The sequence below is a fragment of the Lynx canadensis genome, chromosome B2 (assembly GCF_007474595.2).
Source record: "Lynx canadensis isolate LIC74 chromosome B2, mLynCan4.pri.v2, whole genome shotgun sequence".
Classification (NCBI taxonomy): Eukaryota; Metazoa; Chordata; class Mammalia; order Carnivora; family Felidae; genus Lynx; species Lynx canadensis.
The window spans coordinates 122,762,205-122,781,761 of NC_044307.1; the positions used below are offsets into that span (position 1 = coordinate 122,762,205).

A 19,557-nucleotide genomic window follows, 5' to 3' on the forward strand; every position below is an offset into this window, starting at 1 on the left:
ATATCTGAAGAATTACTCTGCTGAATTATAAATATAAAGGTATACATGAATCATGGACATCAGTCTGTGAAAGGAAAAAGCACACAATATTTTTTGATGAAGTAAGTTATTCTAAGTGGAGAAGTAGGGGCAGAGGTGAGAACTGGGGACTCTGAGAAGCAGGTTAAGAGGTCTGTATCCATAGGAACACAGGTGCATCAGGAAGAGGTAAGGGCAATACCAACATCCCAGGCAGCCAGTAAGAGCAGAATTAGTTCAAGGCTACTGCACACAGACGTGGGGGTTGAGTAACCCCAATTTCAAAGGTCAGCATGATGTGGAGTCAGGGATACCAGGAAGTCACTAGAAGTAAAGGTTATGCCTTTCATAGCATCTCTAACAGTTCTTGACAGACTACAAATATTGTGAGCTATTACAATGACTCCCTGTGCTGATGTTATAAATGCTTTTTTGCATTAAATGTCTTTAGGTTGTAAATGTACATTAGTATCTTCCTAAATTCTTAACCCTGGTGCTCATTTACAAACAATGGATAATATTACACATGTAGCATTTGCTCAAATACCTTACCAACCCTTTGAACTATATCCCCTGTTGTCCTCATACTGTCACAGGTGACCACTGTCATATGTCCCTGCTGTATCTGAAACTGGTACTTTACCTAGAAACATTTTTTTTTTCAGTTCTTTGTAGCACAGGCTGTTCATTCTTATATAACCCAACCATGAATCCCAGGTGCCTGGAGTTAACACATGCCCCCTCTTAACTCTCTGTTGTTAATTTTAGGCTATTAATACTTTAAAAAAATTTTTTTTTAACTTTTATTTGTTTTTGAGACAGAGCATGAACGGGGGAGGGTCAGAGAGAGAGGGAGACACAGAATCGGAAGCAGGCTCCAGGCTCTGAGCTGTCAGCAAAGAGCCCGATGCGGGACTCGAACTCACAAACCATGAGATCGTGACCCGAGCCGAAGTCGGTCGCTCAACCGAATGAGCCACCCAGGCGCCCCAATACTTTTTTTTTTAAGTAATCTCTACATTCAATTTGGGGCTCGAACTCACAGGGTAAGAGTTTCATGCTTTACCAACTGAGGCAGCCATGCACCCCAAAGGCTTAAACCTTTAAAACACTCTTCCTTGGATGCCTTGACACCTGACTACACCACTCCCTATTTGTCTTTGTAGTTGTTGCCTCAGACCTTGAGGTTACTGTAACACAATGGTTCTCAATGTTGGCTGCACATCGAAATAACCTGGAAAGCTTCTGAAATCTACCCATGCTGAGATCCCACTCCAGAGCAATTAAATCACATTCTGGGTGTGGGGACAGGTATCGATATTTATTTTTTTTTAATTTCTTAGATGATTTCAATGTGAAGCCAAGAGTGAGACATCTGTTCTAATGTAAGAATCAAGGACATCAGCTCTTGGGTCACCAGTGTCCCCTTTATCCCAACTCTTGTAACCATTATAGAATTTTAAAGTCCAAGAGAACAACCTATTCACCACTCTGGGTCCAGTTCCTTGACCAACTCAATTTTTACAATGTGTCCTTCTATTCACTTCAGCTCTTATACGTGCTCTGTGAATTTATTATAACCTCAGTTGCCTGACATCTGGAATATTAAGTAAGCAAAAGAGTCTGTGGGCTTACAGGGCATAGTTCCAACTTTTTTTTTTAAGATTTTATTTTATTTTATTATTATATATTTTTAATGTTTATTTTTGAGAGAGAGAGAAGAGAGAGAGAGAGAGAGAGAGAGAGAGAGAGAGAGAACGCTGCGGAGGAGCAGAGAGAGAGGGAGACACTGTATCCAAAGCAGGCTCCAGGCTGTCAGCACAGAGCCTGACATGGGGCTTGAACTCCCGGACTGCGAGATCATGACCTGAGCCAAAGTTGGACGCTTAACTGACTGAGCCATCCAGGTGCCCCTTCAAGACTTTATTTTTAAGTAATCTCTATGCCCAATGTGGGGCTCAAACTCATAAACCCAAGTCAAGAGTGGCATCCTCCACCAAATGAGCCAGCCAGGCGTCCCCAGCTTGTCACCTCCTTTAGGGTCTGACACTCTGCCTCCACGTGGGCAGGCATGGCTTACTGCAACCCTGCAGAGAACCCTCCTTTCTAAGTGGGCCAGTCTTCTCCTGATTCCACATCCTTTTCAATCTGGCAGATCCCCCACGGTGTGTCTGTCGCTCTGGTGACTCTCTTAACAACACTATCAAGTCTCTTATCCTCTCATGCTTTATCACAACTGCCCTGGTTACGTATCGAACCAAATATGCCTTCTCCACTGCTATGGCCCGCATGCTGAACACAACTGAAGGAAAAAATCCAACTACACAGAATTAGGCCACCTACATTTTCAGAGGACACAAACAGCAGCTCTCAGCACCACTCAGGAACCTCTCTAGATGTCTCAGATGAGCTCTCGTGCCTGCTCTCTTTACAGGCATTCTAAGGGTCACTATTCTTCCTAACTCCTTTGGCCCTCACTTTTGAAGTGGACCTCTTTTCTGTGGTGGAGAACATAATGCTAACCTTAATTTCTCGACTTCCACCCTACCAACTTATTCGTATCTTCACTGACATTTACCTGTCTCAGAGGGGCACTGCTCTAAGTTCAGCCTTGCTGACGTTTTTGGCCAGATGATCCTTTGGTGGTGGGGGAGTTGTCCTGTACATTCTAGATGTTTAGCAGTATCTATGACAACAGTATCCCCCTCTATGCATGTATTTGTAAAAATATTTCCAGACCAAACGCCTGCCAAATGCCTCCCGGGAGGCCAAATCACCCTAGGTTGAGAACCACTGCTCTAAGCCAAGGCTAATCTATCAACCTGTCTTTCTGATAAAAACGTCCTGCTTCCTCCAAGATCTATGTGTGCTTTCTTTATCTATTTGTGACCTAAACCTGCCCATTGCTTTTGTCTCCTTAGTATAGAATTTGACACGTCACTCCAGTATTTACACAGTCACTCGTGGAAGCGTGTCGCCCTCCAGACACAGTGCGAATTTTTTTTTCCTTTCAGGTGAAGCTCTGGGAATGACCTCTACGAGTTCCCTTGCCGAGGCCCCATTCTACTCTTCAATCCTGGCCATACTAGCTGTCAATCACTGATACTTCTGCACAGGTGCCAGGGCTTCCTGATTACCAAATGCTTCCACTGCCGAACTGACTGGCTGTTTCTGACATTGTTGACCATACCCTCCTTGAACCTTTCTTCTCTCCTGGTTTCCAGGGCACTTCTTTTTTTCTGGTTCCTTCCTTCCACTCGATTATTCTTTCTTAATGTCTCCTCTTTCTCAGATTCTCCCTTAAATACCAGTGTTCACTTGGGATTCTGTCCATGGCTTTTCTCTCAAAACTCTACAACATCCCCCCCGCCCCCCGCCCCGGACTTTCTCCTTCATTACAAGCTTCAACTCTTCTGATAGAATACAATGCATACACTAACTCCTCCCCACGTGATCTGAAGCCCTACCTTCTCTCAAATTCCAATCCTGCATGTCTGACTTCCTAGGGACTATTTCCACCTGGGAGCACTACAGACACCACTAACAAATCAAGATCTCTAAAACTGAACTCATCACAGGCTCCTCATTACCACTGTCAGTCTCTATGCCCCCAACTATTCCTCATTCTTTTATTATTTCCATGGTACTACCCTCCAATCAGTTGTATAATAAGCCAGGGCCTTAGCACAATCCTAGATTTCCAACTTCCTTAATCATATTCAATCAATCAAAAAATCCTATCAATGATACCTTACATCCTCCCTTGTTTCCCCACTAGTTCAGGCTTTTATATTTTATTTCAGTGGTTTCCTAATGAATTTCCCTGACCCAGGTCTTAGGTACCTCTGATCCAACCACTGTGTTGCCACTAGAATGTATTTTTAACAGACAAATCTGTCCATGTCACTCCCTGGATTACCTCCTCTAAGGGGATCCCCTGTCTGATGCATTTACAACGTAAGCATCTTAGCAGAGCACAATAAGCTCTCCATGGCCTGGCTCTTGCATTTCTCCTCTCCTTCTCCCCATTAGACCCCATGTTCCTCAAACATAACCATACCATACCACAGTTTTCTCAAGTTGTTCCCTCTGCTAGATGTTTTTTCTAAGATCATCTAGCTAGCATATACTTTTTCATCGTATAAGCCTCAGCTCAAGAATGATCCTGTCTGAGAACTCTTCCTGGACTCCCAGGGCACATTCAGAGGGTTTCTTCCTGTGTGTTCCCGAGGCACTGTGCACATAGTTTCATGGTAGTTCCCACCATTGTCCGCTGGAATTGCCCTAGTCCGCTGGTGTCTCACCCACCAGCCTGCAGGCTCCTGACGGGCATATGCTTTGCCTACTCAATCCTGTTTCTGTGAGGACGAATAGAACGCCCAGCATGGAAATAAGCACTCAATAAACACAGGCTGAATGACTAAATGACACATGGACAGGTTCAACTGTCAAAAAACTCTACCAGGAAAAAACAACAACAACCCTATCATGACATGGTATTTGTACAAAAAATATATATGTCAGTTTAAGGAGTCAAGAAGTAAAGTTTTAGGTTTAATAAGTAATATATATGACGGTACACTGCTTGTTAAACTTTTCTATCGAAGTACTACTAACATCAAAAGAACAGACTGATATCCCCGGGGGATCAGATGACACAGACTAAAAAACATGACATTTCTCTAATATATCCATTTTCTTTTATTTTTCTTTTTTTTAAATTTTTTAATTTTTTTAATATTTATTTATTTCTGAGAGAGTCAGAGCATGAGCAGGGGAGGGACAGAGAGAGAGGGAGACACAGAATCCGAAGCGGGTTCCAGGCTCTGAGCTGTCAGCACAGAGCCCGACGTGGGGCTCGAACTCACGGAGTGTGAGATTGTGACCTGAGCCGAAGTCGGTCACCACCCAGGCGCCCCTATCCATTTTCTTTTTAGCTTAAAACATTCTGAATTTCTAGCAAGTCAAAGGAATGCTCCAGGAAAATAGAACATGTTTATTCTGTGGGCTCTAAGACCTCTAGCTTAACTGTGTACCCTCAGGCGGGTGGGTGACAGGGTCAGCACAGCATCAACACAGAAACAGCATCACACTTAAAGTCACAGGTTCCACTTGGGGTCCTTGCCCCACCACCTGGGCTGTGACCTGGGGTCTATTTTCATCCCTCTGAGCCTCCTCAGTTTCCTTATCTGGAAAATGGCTATTATGGCTACTAATATTATGAAAATAATGATAATAATATTTGCCTTATATATTTCAATAACGTAGGTGCCAATATTAAAAGAAACCATAATGAATGCAATGAAGTATATAAGCATGAAAAATAAAGTTGTATTTTATCCAGAGAGCAAAAACTACAGTTCATATGCAATCCATATTCTTGAAAACATTTACCTTTTGAAGAGCTGAAGAAGGTTTTTCCAGTTTGGTCTTCTCCTTTGTGGTTAAAGGAGGGGATCGCTCCTTTATCTCTGGAGGTAGCTCTTGATACAGTGCTGGAATTGAATGAGGAATTCACGTCACAAATTGAGGAGCACTGACGCCAGGGGTGGGGAAACAGTGGGGGGGGGCAGATATGAAACTAAAGGTATTGATAGTCACTTCCTTGGTGTAACAATAAGCTACCTGGCACTTAATATTATAGTCAATTTATAGTTGCACACAGTAGTTATCAAAAGAACATAATTTATGATTGGAAAGTTTTGATCAGCAGGATTTGAAAAACATAGAAGGTGTCATTTTCACTTCTTATGTGGTCATGCAGATGCTTATCTCATTTTCTCTCAACTCACATTTACCAGGAACCTGTTACAGGCAAGGTTACCCGCTAGGTACTGGTAGAGGAGTTGGAAGAGGATCAAAAGACAGCCTTTGCTCTCAAGGAGCCTACAATCTGGTCAGGGACAGACATGTTCACAATTGTAACATAAAACAGAATATATCATTATTCAAGAGAGACAATAAAGACAAGTTCTGATGTGGATGGCAAATGCTCAACGCAAGAAGTGGTAGGTATGTCAGACTCTGAAGAATAGGTAGGATTTTGCAGGCAGAGGTAAGGAGAAAGAATAATTTGGGAAGATGGTATGAAATAAATGAGCATGGGGCTAGGGCTATATACAATATTGAATCTGTTCACAGTCTGAGTCTAAGGTTCTGATAGTCTAAGATTATAATTTATATAATCTATTTACATACAGTGTTGACTCTGAAAAGCTTATGTGGGAATTTTCTTTCCTCTTTCTTTCTTTCTTTCTTTCTTTCTTTCTTTCTTTCTTTCTTAATTATGAAATTTATTGTCAAATTGTTTTCTATACAATACCCAGTGCTCATCCCAACAGGTGCCCTCTTCAATACCTATCACCCACCCTCCCCTCCCTCCCATCCCCCATCAACCCTCAGTTTGCTCTCAGTTTTTAAGAGTCTCTTATGGTTTAGCTCCCTCCCTCTCTCTTTTTTTTCCTTCCCCTCCCCCATGGTCTTCTGTTAAGTTTCTCAGGATCAATGTGGGAATTTTAAAGGACTAAACAGAAAACGTGTTTCAGTTAAATGAAAACCCTGGGCAACTCTGAACTGAGAGACATTGGTAAAATATACCTGATTGAAATCCTTAAATTATAAGATATATTAATTGGCCTTGTGTATGGGTTGATTTTATTATTAGGCTTCTTTATCTCTCATTGGAAAGGATGTTAGATGTCATTAAGTGAAGCTGTTCATGTTTTTCTTTCCAGTGGCTTAAGACACAAAAGGAGTAAGTTCTTTATAATAATGGGGTACTTCTATTGTGTTCTCCTAGAGGACATGGCTTTCAACTGAACGGTTGGTACAGAGTCTGTTCACATATATACACTCCCTTAGAGCATTTGCTTTGCATACTGGGCTTCAGATGAAGATAAAGGACAATTTCTCCTACTATTTTTAGAGTGGGATATGCCGCTGATGGTCTTTATTCTCTAGAGTTAAAACTGAGCAGGTGCGTTTTTGTTAAATTCAGGTATAAAGTAGGATAAAGGGGAAAAGAAGATAACCCCTGATGAAGTGAGAATTCAATCATTATATTCTCGGGTTTTCTGAGAATTTTTTGTGTGTTCTGGATAAAAGGCTTTTTCAAGAAGCAGTGACTGAGGCCAAAAGCAAATACCAATTACCCTGGGATACAATAAGGAATTATGGCAGTCGAAGGATGGTCACTCCTTGGAACATGGAATTAATTTCTGCATGCAGCCATCAACCACCACTGCAGTATGCTTCAGAAGTCTCACTTTGGTTATTATGGAACAGAAACCAATTTTAATGGATTTTTAACCCACTGTAGATCACATACCTATAGCCTCTCAAGATTCATAAGCCTAAGAGGTTATTTCTACAAACTAACTGTCCTAAACAAAATAACTACTCTAAAGTTAAAACATCTAATACCATCCTGCCTGGAAATAAATACATCATCTTTTTATACTGTCAAGTAAAAAAAAATAGTTTGAATGTTTCCACTTTGTCTAGAAGAAACAGTGGATTATAATACCTCGTTAAAATTACAGACATATTGCAGAGTGACTGTCATTGGGCCGGCAGCTCTCTTGACTTGAAAATGGGAGTTACTCCTGCCAAACTGGGGCTGTTGATCTAGAGGGAAAGCCATTACTGGGAAAGGGAAGGAAGAACTGGGACACCTGAACCGATCTGCAAGTTACAAGTACTGAGCTTATGAAAGTGACTGGGAATTAACCTGTCCCAAAATTTCTTCTTTCCGCACTCTTAATTTTTCTCCACTGTGCATCCTCTTTTGAATATTAAAAGCAGTTTTAAGAGCTATCAATCATTTATTGCTCAGAGAAGAATTACAACAGTGGCATGGAGGAAATTAAGAATTTGTTATGAGGGAGAGAAGTGGGTCATTTTTGAGACACTTCGCACTTTTGAAGGGAGGACTTTGCTGAAAGCAGCAGATTAGCTGAGGGAAAGAGCTGCAGAGACCAGGAGCTCTGGAGACTGGGGAAGGGGGCCCTGGGAAGTACCAGGGTGCAGACACTGTAATGAGAGGGGGTGAAAGAGAAATAAATTCATCTGCGCCTAGCCTAGCACCCAGTTCTCATGGAAGAAACGATTCTTCCTCTTTTCCTTCGTCTCTTTTGCTCTCAAAATTCAGAACTTACATTAGGAATCAATAGTATTTTGTTCAGCCAGTTTGGGTTAAATGGGGTTTTGCAGACTAGCCTGAAAGTCAAACTGTTACTTATAATATTTTCTTTTTTGCAGAAACAAAGGACTTAACAATAATGATTCAAAAAAGTGTGCTCTCAAGGCTGCCTGTACTACATTTTAAACCAGAACTATACAATTTTAGTGTTTCTGGAAGGAAGCTTACAGGTGACGGAGCTGAACTTCCTCATTTTATAGGAGGAAACTGAGGCATATTGATATTAGCTGTCAAGCAAGGATTAAAAGTCAGTTTTCCTGACCCCTAAATACTGTGCTTTTGCACCAAACCATCCAGTGAACTGCTGATAAGAAGCATTCTTCTCAAGAAGCACTGCTCCACTTCTCTCCTTTCTTCAGTCTTTAAACTGTTTTATCTTCAGGCTCTCTGTATTAGTTCTATTTGTACCTCTCCAATGCCTGCTAGGACATCTACAGCTCTCACAAACTCCTATTTAGAACTTCTTCTCCAGCTCATTTCCTTTGCCTCTCACAAATGGGGATTTAATTCACCCGAGAATGAAACAACCTGATGTGGTTCCATTCTAGCAGGTACCAGCCAGGACTGAGGTATACAGAGTAAAAAAGAGACTGGTTCTCACAGGGCCTGTCAAGTGAGAAGTCACTGTGGCAAGAGGTGAGCCGACATGAGTGTATGAAGCAGGTGGCCGGCACGTAGGGCTGAAGAATGTTGGTAGCTAGACAGGCAGCTCCCCTGGGCTAAGTCCATGAAGCAAATATTCCAATCTCGGAATGTAGTAGCTTTCTAGTGCATCAGTGCCACCTTTTTATTTTTATTTTTTGCATCAAGAGAATGAAAAGCAATACCCATTGGTAAACATATGCAAAAGTTACAGAGAGAGTCAAGGGTAGCAGATGATAAAATCTTGGACTATCAGTTATACCATATTAGTAAGCCAGGAAGGGAGCATAAAACTTACTTTCACTAGCCACATGATTAGCTGGGAAATAACCCTCCTGTCCCTTTCCTCTGCTGCCATACCACCAGTCCTCATTATCTTTGAAAAACACTCGGATAATGTCTCCGCGATGGATGCTTAGTTCATCTGATCGATTTGCTGTGTAGTCATAAAGAGCCACTACCTACGAGAGAGATAAGACCACCACAGCTTTATCACAACTGTACCACAGAGAAAACCCCCAACATTCACTTCCTCTTGCAGAAGAGCAGCTGAAACCAAAGCAGTACTTTGGTAAGTCTGAGGCTGTCTCAAGGTTTGCTAATGGGATCAGGGGTGGTGGGAACACAGCAGGAGAAGCAAGATAAAAGACTGCGGGATTGAGAAATGGTTAAGAGCATTCAATACACTAAGATTAGCTTCAAAATAGCAGATGTTAATTTTTTTTTAAGTGAATTACTTGTGAAGCAAATAAAAAGAAGGCTCACACACCATTCACTCTCTTAGAATTGTCTTATACTCCCTTTGGATCCCATGCTCTGTGCTAAGCAGATGTAACTGAAAAAAAATCCCTCAGAACGTCAACAATTTTACAAACAGCAAAACGTAATGAAACAGCCTGATTACATAACTTCATTGTGATCACTTGATCACTGTTAATGTCTCTTTTAAAAATATATTTTCCCATGAACACATGCTTTTTTGGTATTTTATATCAAACTAAGTCTTTTGATTAAAAATACTCTTAATAAAGTTATTTTCACCAGATACAAATTTAAGAAGAAAAGTCTTTCTACAAGAATACTCTCTCCTATACTGTATGGTAGTCACTGTATTCGATCTTTTTATTTTTAAAAAACCCAATAAAAATGAATGGCTTGCACAGAAATTTAACAAATCCCTCAGAGCAGTTATAAGGATGAGGCAGACCTCAATCCATTTTATATGTCATGTATTGTATAACACAGAACATAATATGTATACTAAAGAAGAAACTACTTCTTTTCCTACTTAAATGGCGTCTGAAAATTAACAGGTTAAACAACTATATGTGTAATGGAAAAGTATCATTACAATCCTTTGTGCATTTAGGTTACGTACTGATTCATTCACTTAACAAGTGTTTACTGAAATCCTAATGCACCTGCTACTAGGCTAGGGGCTAAATATATAATAATAAATAGGACCCTTTCTAGAAGGGCTACCTCATTTTGGCTCTCCAGGAGAATAAAGGATAATCAGGAATTAACCAGGTGAAGAGACAGAAAGCATGTCTTGGGCAGACTGTATTGCTTGTGTGAGTCCAGGGAAGAGAAACCCAAAATATTCAATATGGTGGGAGCCTGAATTAGCAGCAAGAGCCTAACTAGCCAGGTGGGGGAAAGAGGGTACAGGGACAAGTAGGGGCTAGATCATGCACGTTGTAGGAGCTCATGCTCATAATAGAGGCCATGGGAAGAGAGAAGGGTTTTAAGCAGGAGATTCCATAACAGTTTACAAATCTCTTTGTGGTGCCTTTTAGTTTACGATATTTATTAACACATTAACCAGGATATTTTAATGGATAAAAGTGGACTTACCTGCTGTCACTATATGGTATAAGGGCAGTAAAAATAATTTAATTCAAATGGTACAAATGCCATTCCTATTGTACTGCTTAGCACAGTCTGTAATAAACAATATGCTATACAGGATGTGGTTTCAAGTTTACAAATCTTTTATAACTTTTAGTGTACTGATGCCAAACTACTTATGTAAAAGTGGAACTTAAAAAAAGTTTTTTTAATGTTTATTTATTTTTGAGAGAGAGAGAGAGAGAGAAAGAGAGCAGGGGAGGGGCAGACAGAGAGGGAGACACAGAATCCAAAGCAAGCTCCAGGCTCCGAGCTGTCAGCACAGAGCCCCACGCAGGGCTCGAACTCACAGACCGTGAGATCACAACCTGAGCCGAGGCCAGCTTAACCAACTGAGCCACCCAGGCGTCCTGTAAAAGTGGAACTTTTAACTCTTCCTTCCTTCTGTCTTCTCCAAACCTTTTCTCCTTTATTCTTCTAGCTGGCACTGTCACAGAAGAAGAAAGCTAATAAAAATGTTCTGAATGCCTGCCACGGTCTAGGTACAATTCTAGCTGCTTATGTACGTTCTTAGACAATCCTGTGATGGTATGAATTCTCATTTCAATTTTATAACTGAGGGATTTTATGTACCAAGAACTTTAGTAGCTTGTCTAAACTATAAGGAGTTACTTTTTTTTTTTTTGTCCAAAACTAAATACATTTATAGGACGTCTTTGTCTGGAATCAAACACACGAGGAAGTAGCAGAGAGAAGAAGGGACGAGGGACAGAGTTCCCCAAACCTCAGGGAAGAGCAGACGCAGTTCTGGGCGGCACCATGTAAGTGGCTGGCTCTGCACAGAGAATCAAGACCTGGGTCACCTGCAGGCCTGCTCTTTCACGACACCTGATTTCCAGCCGCAGAAACCAGTGGGCTCCTCACCCTGGCACTGGTGCACCGACACAGCACAACGTGGGTGAATCTTATGGAAGGATGAGGTTGGTGTGTGCTTATTTATCAGGAGCCAGAGCTGGCTGCTCGGAAGAAGGGCAGGAGCGATTTGGCTCAGGCAAGAGAATCATTTATGAAGTCCCGTATCAGGCATGGGTCCTTGGGTGGATTACTGACAATCTGGAATCCATCAACCTAGAGCCAGAAAACCTTTCCTGAATTCTCCACTATGGTATTTGATAAGAGTCTCTTCAGAGGTACAGGGGTCCAAAAGACCTCTAAGATCCTACATTTCAACTTGCCTGTTAAAGTATCCACTGATTATCCTCCTTACACAAATATTGCACACTATTTTTTTTAATGTTTATTTATCTCGAGAGAGAGAGACAGAGACAGAGAGGGAGAGGGTGAGAAAGGGAGAATTCCAAGCAGGTTCTGGCTGTCAGTGCAGAGTCCAATGTGGGGCTTGATCCCATGACTGTGAAATCATGACCTGAGCCTAAATTAAGAGTCTGATGCCCAACCGGCTGAGCCACTCAGGTGCCCCTATAGAACACTAGTGTTACACAGCCCTCCAGTCTTTGTAAGTTATGTTCCATCCTCTTTGACCCTGTTATGGACTGAACTGTATGCCCCCCAAATTCATAGGTTGGAGCCCTAACTACCATCTGACTGTATTTGGAGATAGGGCCTTATGGAGGTAATTAAGGTTAAATAAAGTCATATGGGTGGGGCCCTAATCCAACAGGACTGCTGTCCTTATAAAAAAAAGAGGAAGAAACAGCAGGAACATGCATGCACAGAGAAAAAGGACATATGAGGACACGGTGAGAAAGCAGCTGTCTGCAAGTCAAGGAGGGAGGTCTCAGGAGAAACCAACCCAGCTGGCTACTTGATTCTGGACTTCCAATTTCTAGAACTGTGAGCAAAAAATTTTTAAGCCCTTAGTTTATTGGTACTTTGTTACAGCAGTCCTGGCAGATTGACCCAGTTCTACAACCTGATGGTGTCAGATGAATCACTCACTACTACCTGCCATGGCACTGCAAATGGACACCTTAATTCTACCCATTTTAGAGCCTTACCAGCTTACAGTACGGTGTTCAACACCATTATTTTATCTCCTGGTGTAGAAACGATGGCCTCGTCACCAAACTCCATCACCAACATCATTAGGGAGGCTACATCCCTCAAAGCAAAGAAACCGTCTTTGGAGCATGTCACCATCATACCATTACTGACATTTAAGCGAAAAACCGCTATACAGTGAGGAATCCGTGTGCTGCACATGCCAACAGTCCACATCCTGGCAGTGGAGTTACGGCCATTCCTTCATCGTACTGAAGGTACGGGACTAAAGCCACACGGCTTATATTCTGCTATCTAATCTATATAGTCTGCTTACACTACAGTGGGTGTTTTTATCCAGTATGTCATCTTCTCATCTGAGGATCACTTACTCTCTTCTGAGCATCTTCGTATACACAAAAAACTTCTCTGCTTTTTAAAATTTGCAGTGGATTCTGCGTCAATTGTCTCCCCCATCTCCAATTACATTTTGTTATTATCTCGCTATTTTCGGGTAGCGTAAAGCTCCATAAAAAAGTTGAGAGACGCGGGGCGCCTGGGTGGCGCAGTCGGTTAAGCGTCCGACTTCAGCCAGGTCACGATCTCGCGGTCCGTGAGTTCGAGCCCCGCGTCAGGCTCTGGGCTGATGGCTCAGAGCCTGGAGCCTGCTTCCGATTCTGTGTCTCCCTCTCTCTCTGCCCCTCCCCCGTTCATGCTCTGTCTCTGTCCCAAAAATAAATAAAAAACGTTGAAAAAAAAATTAAAAAAAAAAAAAAGTTGAGAGACGCAATCCCATCAGGAGGTTTCTTTTAACTTAACACCGTGTCTACTTTCCTCTTCATTTTGGTAGGTCTTGTCATAGGAAATTGTCTCGACCATTCTTGTGACGAGTGTCTTCTATAACGCACCACTGCTTTGCACACAGTGCTTGAGCATGTAGGAACGACACAACACCCTCAGCAGTATCTTTGAGCTGACAGAGCCATTATGAAATATTTCTGCAAAAGAAGTTTAAAAAATTCGTTCATGGGGCACCTGGGTGGCTCAGTCGGTTAAGCGTCTGACTCTTGGTTTCGGCTCAGGTCATGATCTCATGGTTCCTGAGATCGAGCCCCACATCTGGCTCTGCACTGACAGCAGCTAGCCTGCATGGAATTGTCTCTCATTTCCTTTCTCTCTCCTTCCTTCTCTTTCTACCCCTCCACCTCTCTCTCTCTCTCTCAAAATAAATAAACTTCAAAAAATCATAAAAAAAAAAAATTCGTTCATGTGCCCATGTTGGTAATGGCAGGTCTGGGAAATGAGATTTTTTTTTTTTTAAACAAAATTCACTTGATCACATTTTGTCCGTAATTCACATAGTTGAAACAGAGTTCCTTCTTTTCAAACTGGCCAAACTACTTGGGTACAGTCATGATGGGGGTGCCAGGGTAAGCTTTTATTTATTTTTTTCCTGACATTCCTTTTTCAGTCTTCAAAGCAGTGCTTGTCAGAGACTATTTCTTGGTAAGCAGGGTCTGCCAGGCTGTTGTAAGACATTGAGGTAAATTTCTCTTCGTATTATCTTCTGAGAAATTTTTATTGTAGTTGTCTCTGAAGAGTTCTCAGTGGCTCTCAAAACCAGTGTACGGAGGGAACATTAACCAGTATTGCTGAGCAGCAGATGTTTCTTGCAACTTCAATTATAATATAATCTAAAAATCAATATTAATAATGGTCCCAAGTCATTCAACAAGCAAAGTTATGCTGAATAAACTCATAAACTTGAGTACTTTCTCCTTTAGGACCGCTTCAGCTGGGTCTACAATCATCGGGAACTTCTTTGTGCCGGGCTGCAGACAACGGGGACCTGAATCCTACCACATTCCCTCTGCTTTCTCCTTGCTTAACTTGATTTCAGACTCCTGGCCTCTAGAAATAGTAAAAGAATAAACTTTCATTGTTTTAAGCCACACTGTGTTTGTGGTAATTTGTTACTACAGCCCTAGGGAACTAATACATGTAAATTTTACTTTGGTGAATGCTGGATTTTCTTGTATTCCCTTAAAGAGAATTGGATCTTTTACTGGTGTGTAGTCATTGAGATTAGTTTGACCCTTTTCAGGTTTGATTTTAAGTTTTGTTAGAACAGATTCATGAGGATTTTAGTCTAGGGCTCAATAACCCCCACTGTTTCCTGCTAATTTTCCTCGATGCCCCACACTTGAGGAGGTTTTGCCATTATGGCTGTCAGGAATGTGAATTGTTCCCATTCTGTTGTGTAGCTAATTTCTGATGGTCTTTTCCTTATGGAGTTTTACCCCAAGCACAGACATTAGTACTCAGCCAAAGACTTATTTTAAAAAGTTCATTTATTTATTTTGAGAGAGAGAGTGAGAGCGAGTTGGGGAAAGGTAGAGAGAAGGAGAGAAAGGGAATCCCAAACAGGCTCCGTACTGTCAGTGCAGAGCCCAGTGCGGGGCTTGAACTTACAAACCATGAGATCACGGCCTAAACCAAAGTCAGATGCTTAACCAAATGAGCCACCCAGGCGCCCCTCAGCCAAAGACGTATTAAAAGTCCTCCTTATGGTTATTGGCAGGATTATGACCAATTAACATAAAGTGAAACGAAAAGCAACATCTCAAGTTATTATTTTTTTTGCCAGAAGCCTTGTTACAATTTAAGGCACATCAACTAAAATGTGTCCAGTTTTAGTGCTCAAGGTAAATGCACTTACGACTTTATTACACATTTGGCATTCTTTAAGAAAGTGCATTAAGCTTTAGTATAGATATATTCAGGTTACACTTGTGTTTCAAATGATAAAACACTGTTCTTTTTTGATTTTACATATTTTCTCCTCACGTATACAGGAGATGCTTAAAGTGAGCTCTGGCTACGTGGCTGGCCTTGGGTTTATCACTCTGGGTATACTGGTACAGCAACTTACATGCAAGAACAATTAACTGGAGCAAAGGGAGAAGACACTTCTTTCTGCAGACTCCATAAGGACTGTGCAGAAATGAGTATGTCTCAGCCAGGCAGTTCCATTTACGCGTAAATGTACTGGGTTTTATGTAGTTACAACATGATGGGTCTGTAGCTTTTTAAACTAGCAAACCCCTGAGAGACTGTACCTTCCAGCTGAAATATTTATAATAGATTGTGTTTCAAATGCTGTTTTCTGCTTCTTGGACATTGAGGAAACATTCTTAATTTTGTAGAATTGGCAACAGGGTTCCCCCACCCTCTTCTCTCAAGCTGTAAACTGTTTTTTGTTGTTGTTTTTTTTTTTTTTTTTTTACAAGAAGTTATAAGAAGTCTGGGTACAGCTGTAGTATTTCAAATGCTTTCTGAGAGAAAGAAACTGTTTCCTTGGCCAATGAAGAAACTTCTCATGTAATCAAAGAGCAGTTTATATATCCTGATCCTTTTTTTTTTTTCCGCACAGTGTTTTTCTCTGGAATTATAATGGCTACAACAGCCTCATCAAACACTGTCTTCAATCCCTCTGGGTTAAAGTTGAACTTTCCACATGGTGGCCCCTGTCTCTTGCTAGTTTCTGTCCTTGTTCTATATATAAACAAGATTTCCTTTCATATTCAGTTTTGCTAAAGTTTTGGGGCTCACCTTGAAGATCAGTCTGAGTTCCTACTAAACGAGGCACATTTAGTGTGTGTTCTCTAAGTTCTGATGCCCACTCCTCTTTCACATTTCGAAATAAGGTCACAGAGAAGCATGTAAGGAAGACATCACGCACTGCATAAGATACAGGCCTCAGATGACCATAGTGTTCCTGTCTGATGACTATCTTCCTGTTCTGCTGTATCACAGAGTCTCAGGATGGGGTGTTTGCCCTCCGCCCTGTAGCTGACTGCACTGAAGATGGTGGGCACCACTCCTCCAGGAAGGCGTCGGTGGCACAGCTCATGAGTAGGTATGTCTTGCCAACCGCCATGCCCTTGAGCATCAGCCTCTGGGTGGGCCCCCCTTTCCTGCCATGGCTATGCCCACCCACTGCCCCCAGCAACCATTTAACAAGTAAAATAAGATTTAAGAAAATCTCATTCCTCAATGATGTGAATTACAGAATATTTGGTCTTTCTTACTAAAATAGAAAAAAAGAGCAGATTAAAAAATGCTAGTAGAAAACCAAATTTAACAAAATTCTAAATCGCACAGAAATACATTACTGAATATTCCAATGACTACTTTACTAAGTGACACTGGGACTGTATTTTATTTCATGAGAGGAATAAAAAGCATACAGCCCATTTCAAGCATCATGTGGTAGGAAGATATATGGTCTCTTATGATTATTTCCGTAAGTACTATGTAAGATACCCCACAGATGTTTATAAAAAAAGAAACCAAGGTCCTATTATTTTTAACTGATCTTATCTGGATAATAATAAATTAAGAAAACAGAGATTAAAAAAAGTAAATAATTGCACAAAGTTTATTGTCTCTGTGCCAGACAAACTATCTGTTCCTATCCTGCTATATAATGTTAGTATATGTGAACCTTAAACACTTTATCAAACAAATATTTGAAAATACTAAATTCCAAATATCTTCTGGTAAAGTAAGTAGGGTAATGGAAAGAATACCAAACTAGGAATTAACATGTTTAGTTACCAGTCCTGTTTGGGCCTCCAAGGCTGAAATGTACCATAAAACACTCAGACTGGATGGCTGTAAATGAACAGGTCTGGACCAGATGCTACGTGGTATGCCTTTGAGCTTTCAAAATTCTATCATAACATGTACTCAAGAAACTATTCCAAAAAAATAACATTCACAAATTTCAAGGTAAATTCAAAATAGTAATTTGTTGGATAATAGTGTAGCTATATTATTTGTGATCATCCATAAATTGGAAAAGCTTGTTTAACTGCTACACCACCACACCGGAAAAGCCTCCTGGTACTGAATAAAGAACAACAACAATACAGCATTTCTTCTGAATTACCATTTAGAAATTACTACTTCTTTGACAAATAGGAATGACTTGACCTTTGGACTTCACACATAAAGCCACTCATTTTATTTGATGATTGGTATCACTTAAAACTTTTCCTGTTAGAAATCATAATTCACACATTTTGTTACACTGAATCATTAGTGCTTCATTTGAGAAGGAGCTCAGATGTAACCTTTTATTGGTTATCTCCTAAAAAGATCAAGAGAATGATGCAGGCTATTTTATAGACTGGAGTACAGATTTTGTTGTTGTTGTTGCTAGTGAAGAAAAATGGCAGTGTAATTTTTCTTTCTTGGAAGGGATAGCAAAAAGAGAATTATGAATCATTGATTTAAGTTAGGGTTTTTATGGTGTGCTCTCCAGACCAGCAGCAGCAACATTACCTGCAAATTTGTTAAAAATGCAAATTCTTAGACCCCATTCCAGAGCAACTAAAATCATTCATTCTGGGGATGGGCCCAACAATCTGTGTTTTAACAAGCCTTCCAGGTGACTCTAACATACTTAAAAATTTAGTTAGTATTTTATTTCAATGATCTACTTTATAAAACATGCACACTTCTTTTTTGCACATATAAGGTATGCAACTGAATGGGTAAGAAGCATAAAATATAAAGCCAAATCTTGTAACAAAGTGTTACTGGCAAAACTTTAAAAAAAGAAAAAGTAAACCTGTTCTTCCTTTCCTATTAGTTTTACTTATCTTGCTTAGTTTTCCTCTTGTCTCACTGAAATGCTGACTAGCTCTAGAGCTGAGTAATTTAACATCTACTCCGTCATTTTATCAATAAGCACATGATCAAACTGAAACCAGGAGTCAGGGCAAACATTCCTTCAGTTTCCCTACAACCTCTTAAGGATTAGTGAGATCTTTAAAACAGGAAAACAAGCAGAACTGAAAAACAGAATCTGTTCATTGAGCAACAATTATGAGGTACCTACCGTGCCTGAGCTATTCTGACAGGCTGGGGGGATAGCAGTGAACAATACAGACAACAATCCCTGCTCTAAGAGAGCTTCTGTTTTTGTTTTGTTTTGTTTTTTAATTTTTTTTTAATGTTTGTTTATTTTTGAGACAGAGCGCGCAAGTGGACCAGAGGCAGAGAGAGGTGGAGACACAGAATCTGAAACAGGCTCTAGGTTCTGAGCTGTCAGCACAGGACCTGATGCAGGGCTTGAACCCACAAACCAAGAGATCATGACCTGAGCTAAAGTCTGATGCTTAACTGACTGAGCCACCCAGGCACCCCAGAGAGCTTCTGTTTTACTGGATATTTTATTGTTTTTGGTCCGGTAGGCCTTTTCAGAAAAAGGGCTACTTTTAATACTTGTACAAGTTACTCTTCTGTTTATCTATTTTTAAGTTGCTAATACACAGTACCAGGGTGTGTGCTCATATTAAATTCTAAAATAATTATTTATGAATTTCTTTTTTTTTTTAATTTCTTTTGAGAGAGAGAGAGTGCGCACATGTGCATGAGCGGGGCGGGGGGGGGGCAGAGAGAGAGAGGGAGAGAGAGAGAATCTGAAGCAGGCTCCATGCTGTCAGCACAGAGCCTGATGTGGGGCTGGAACCCACAAACTGTGAGATCATGACCCGAGCTGAAATCAAGAGTTGGATGCTTAACTGAGCCACCCAGGTTCCCTAAGTTATGAATTACTCCTGAAAGTATAATAAATTTCTTTAAATTCTTATAATAAACTATGAGTAAATAAAAAATTATGAAGAGCTAGATGCAAACAATATATTTAAACAAGAATAAATTCAAGTATTTGCAAATAACATATTACTCACAATTTACAAACACAGTTTTAGCAGTTATAAATTTTAAACTCTATAGTTTAAAGCAGAAATTCATAGAGATTATATATAGAAATA

General features: G+C 40.6%; 1 protein-coding gene and 1 pseudogene across 5 annotated transcripts in view; both read right to left on the minus strand.

Moving 5' to 3' along the window:
* AHI1 (Abelson helper integration site 1) overlaps positions 1-19,557 on the minus strand; it is a 208,109-nt gene that overhangs the window by 38,552 nt on the left and 150,000 nt on the right. For all 5 annotated transcript variants that reach the window (XM_030316404.1, XM_030316406.1, XM_030316401.1 and 2 more), the window contains 2 exons: positions 9,159-9,321; positions 5,413-5,513 (listed from right to left, as the gene is read on the minus strand). In XM_030316404.1, the coding sequence (XP_030172264.1) occupies positions 5,413-5,513; positions 9,159-9,321 (264 nt within the window). The remainder of the gene's footprint in view (positions 1-5,412; positions 5,514-9,158; positions 9,322-19,557) is intronic.
* Positions 15,203-18,173, minus strand: LOC115514425 (annotated as a pseudogene).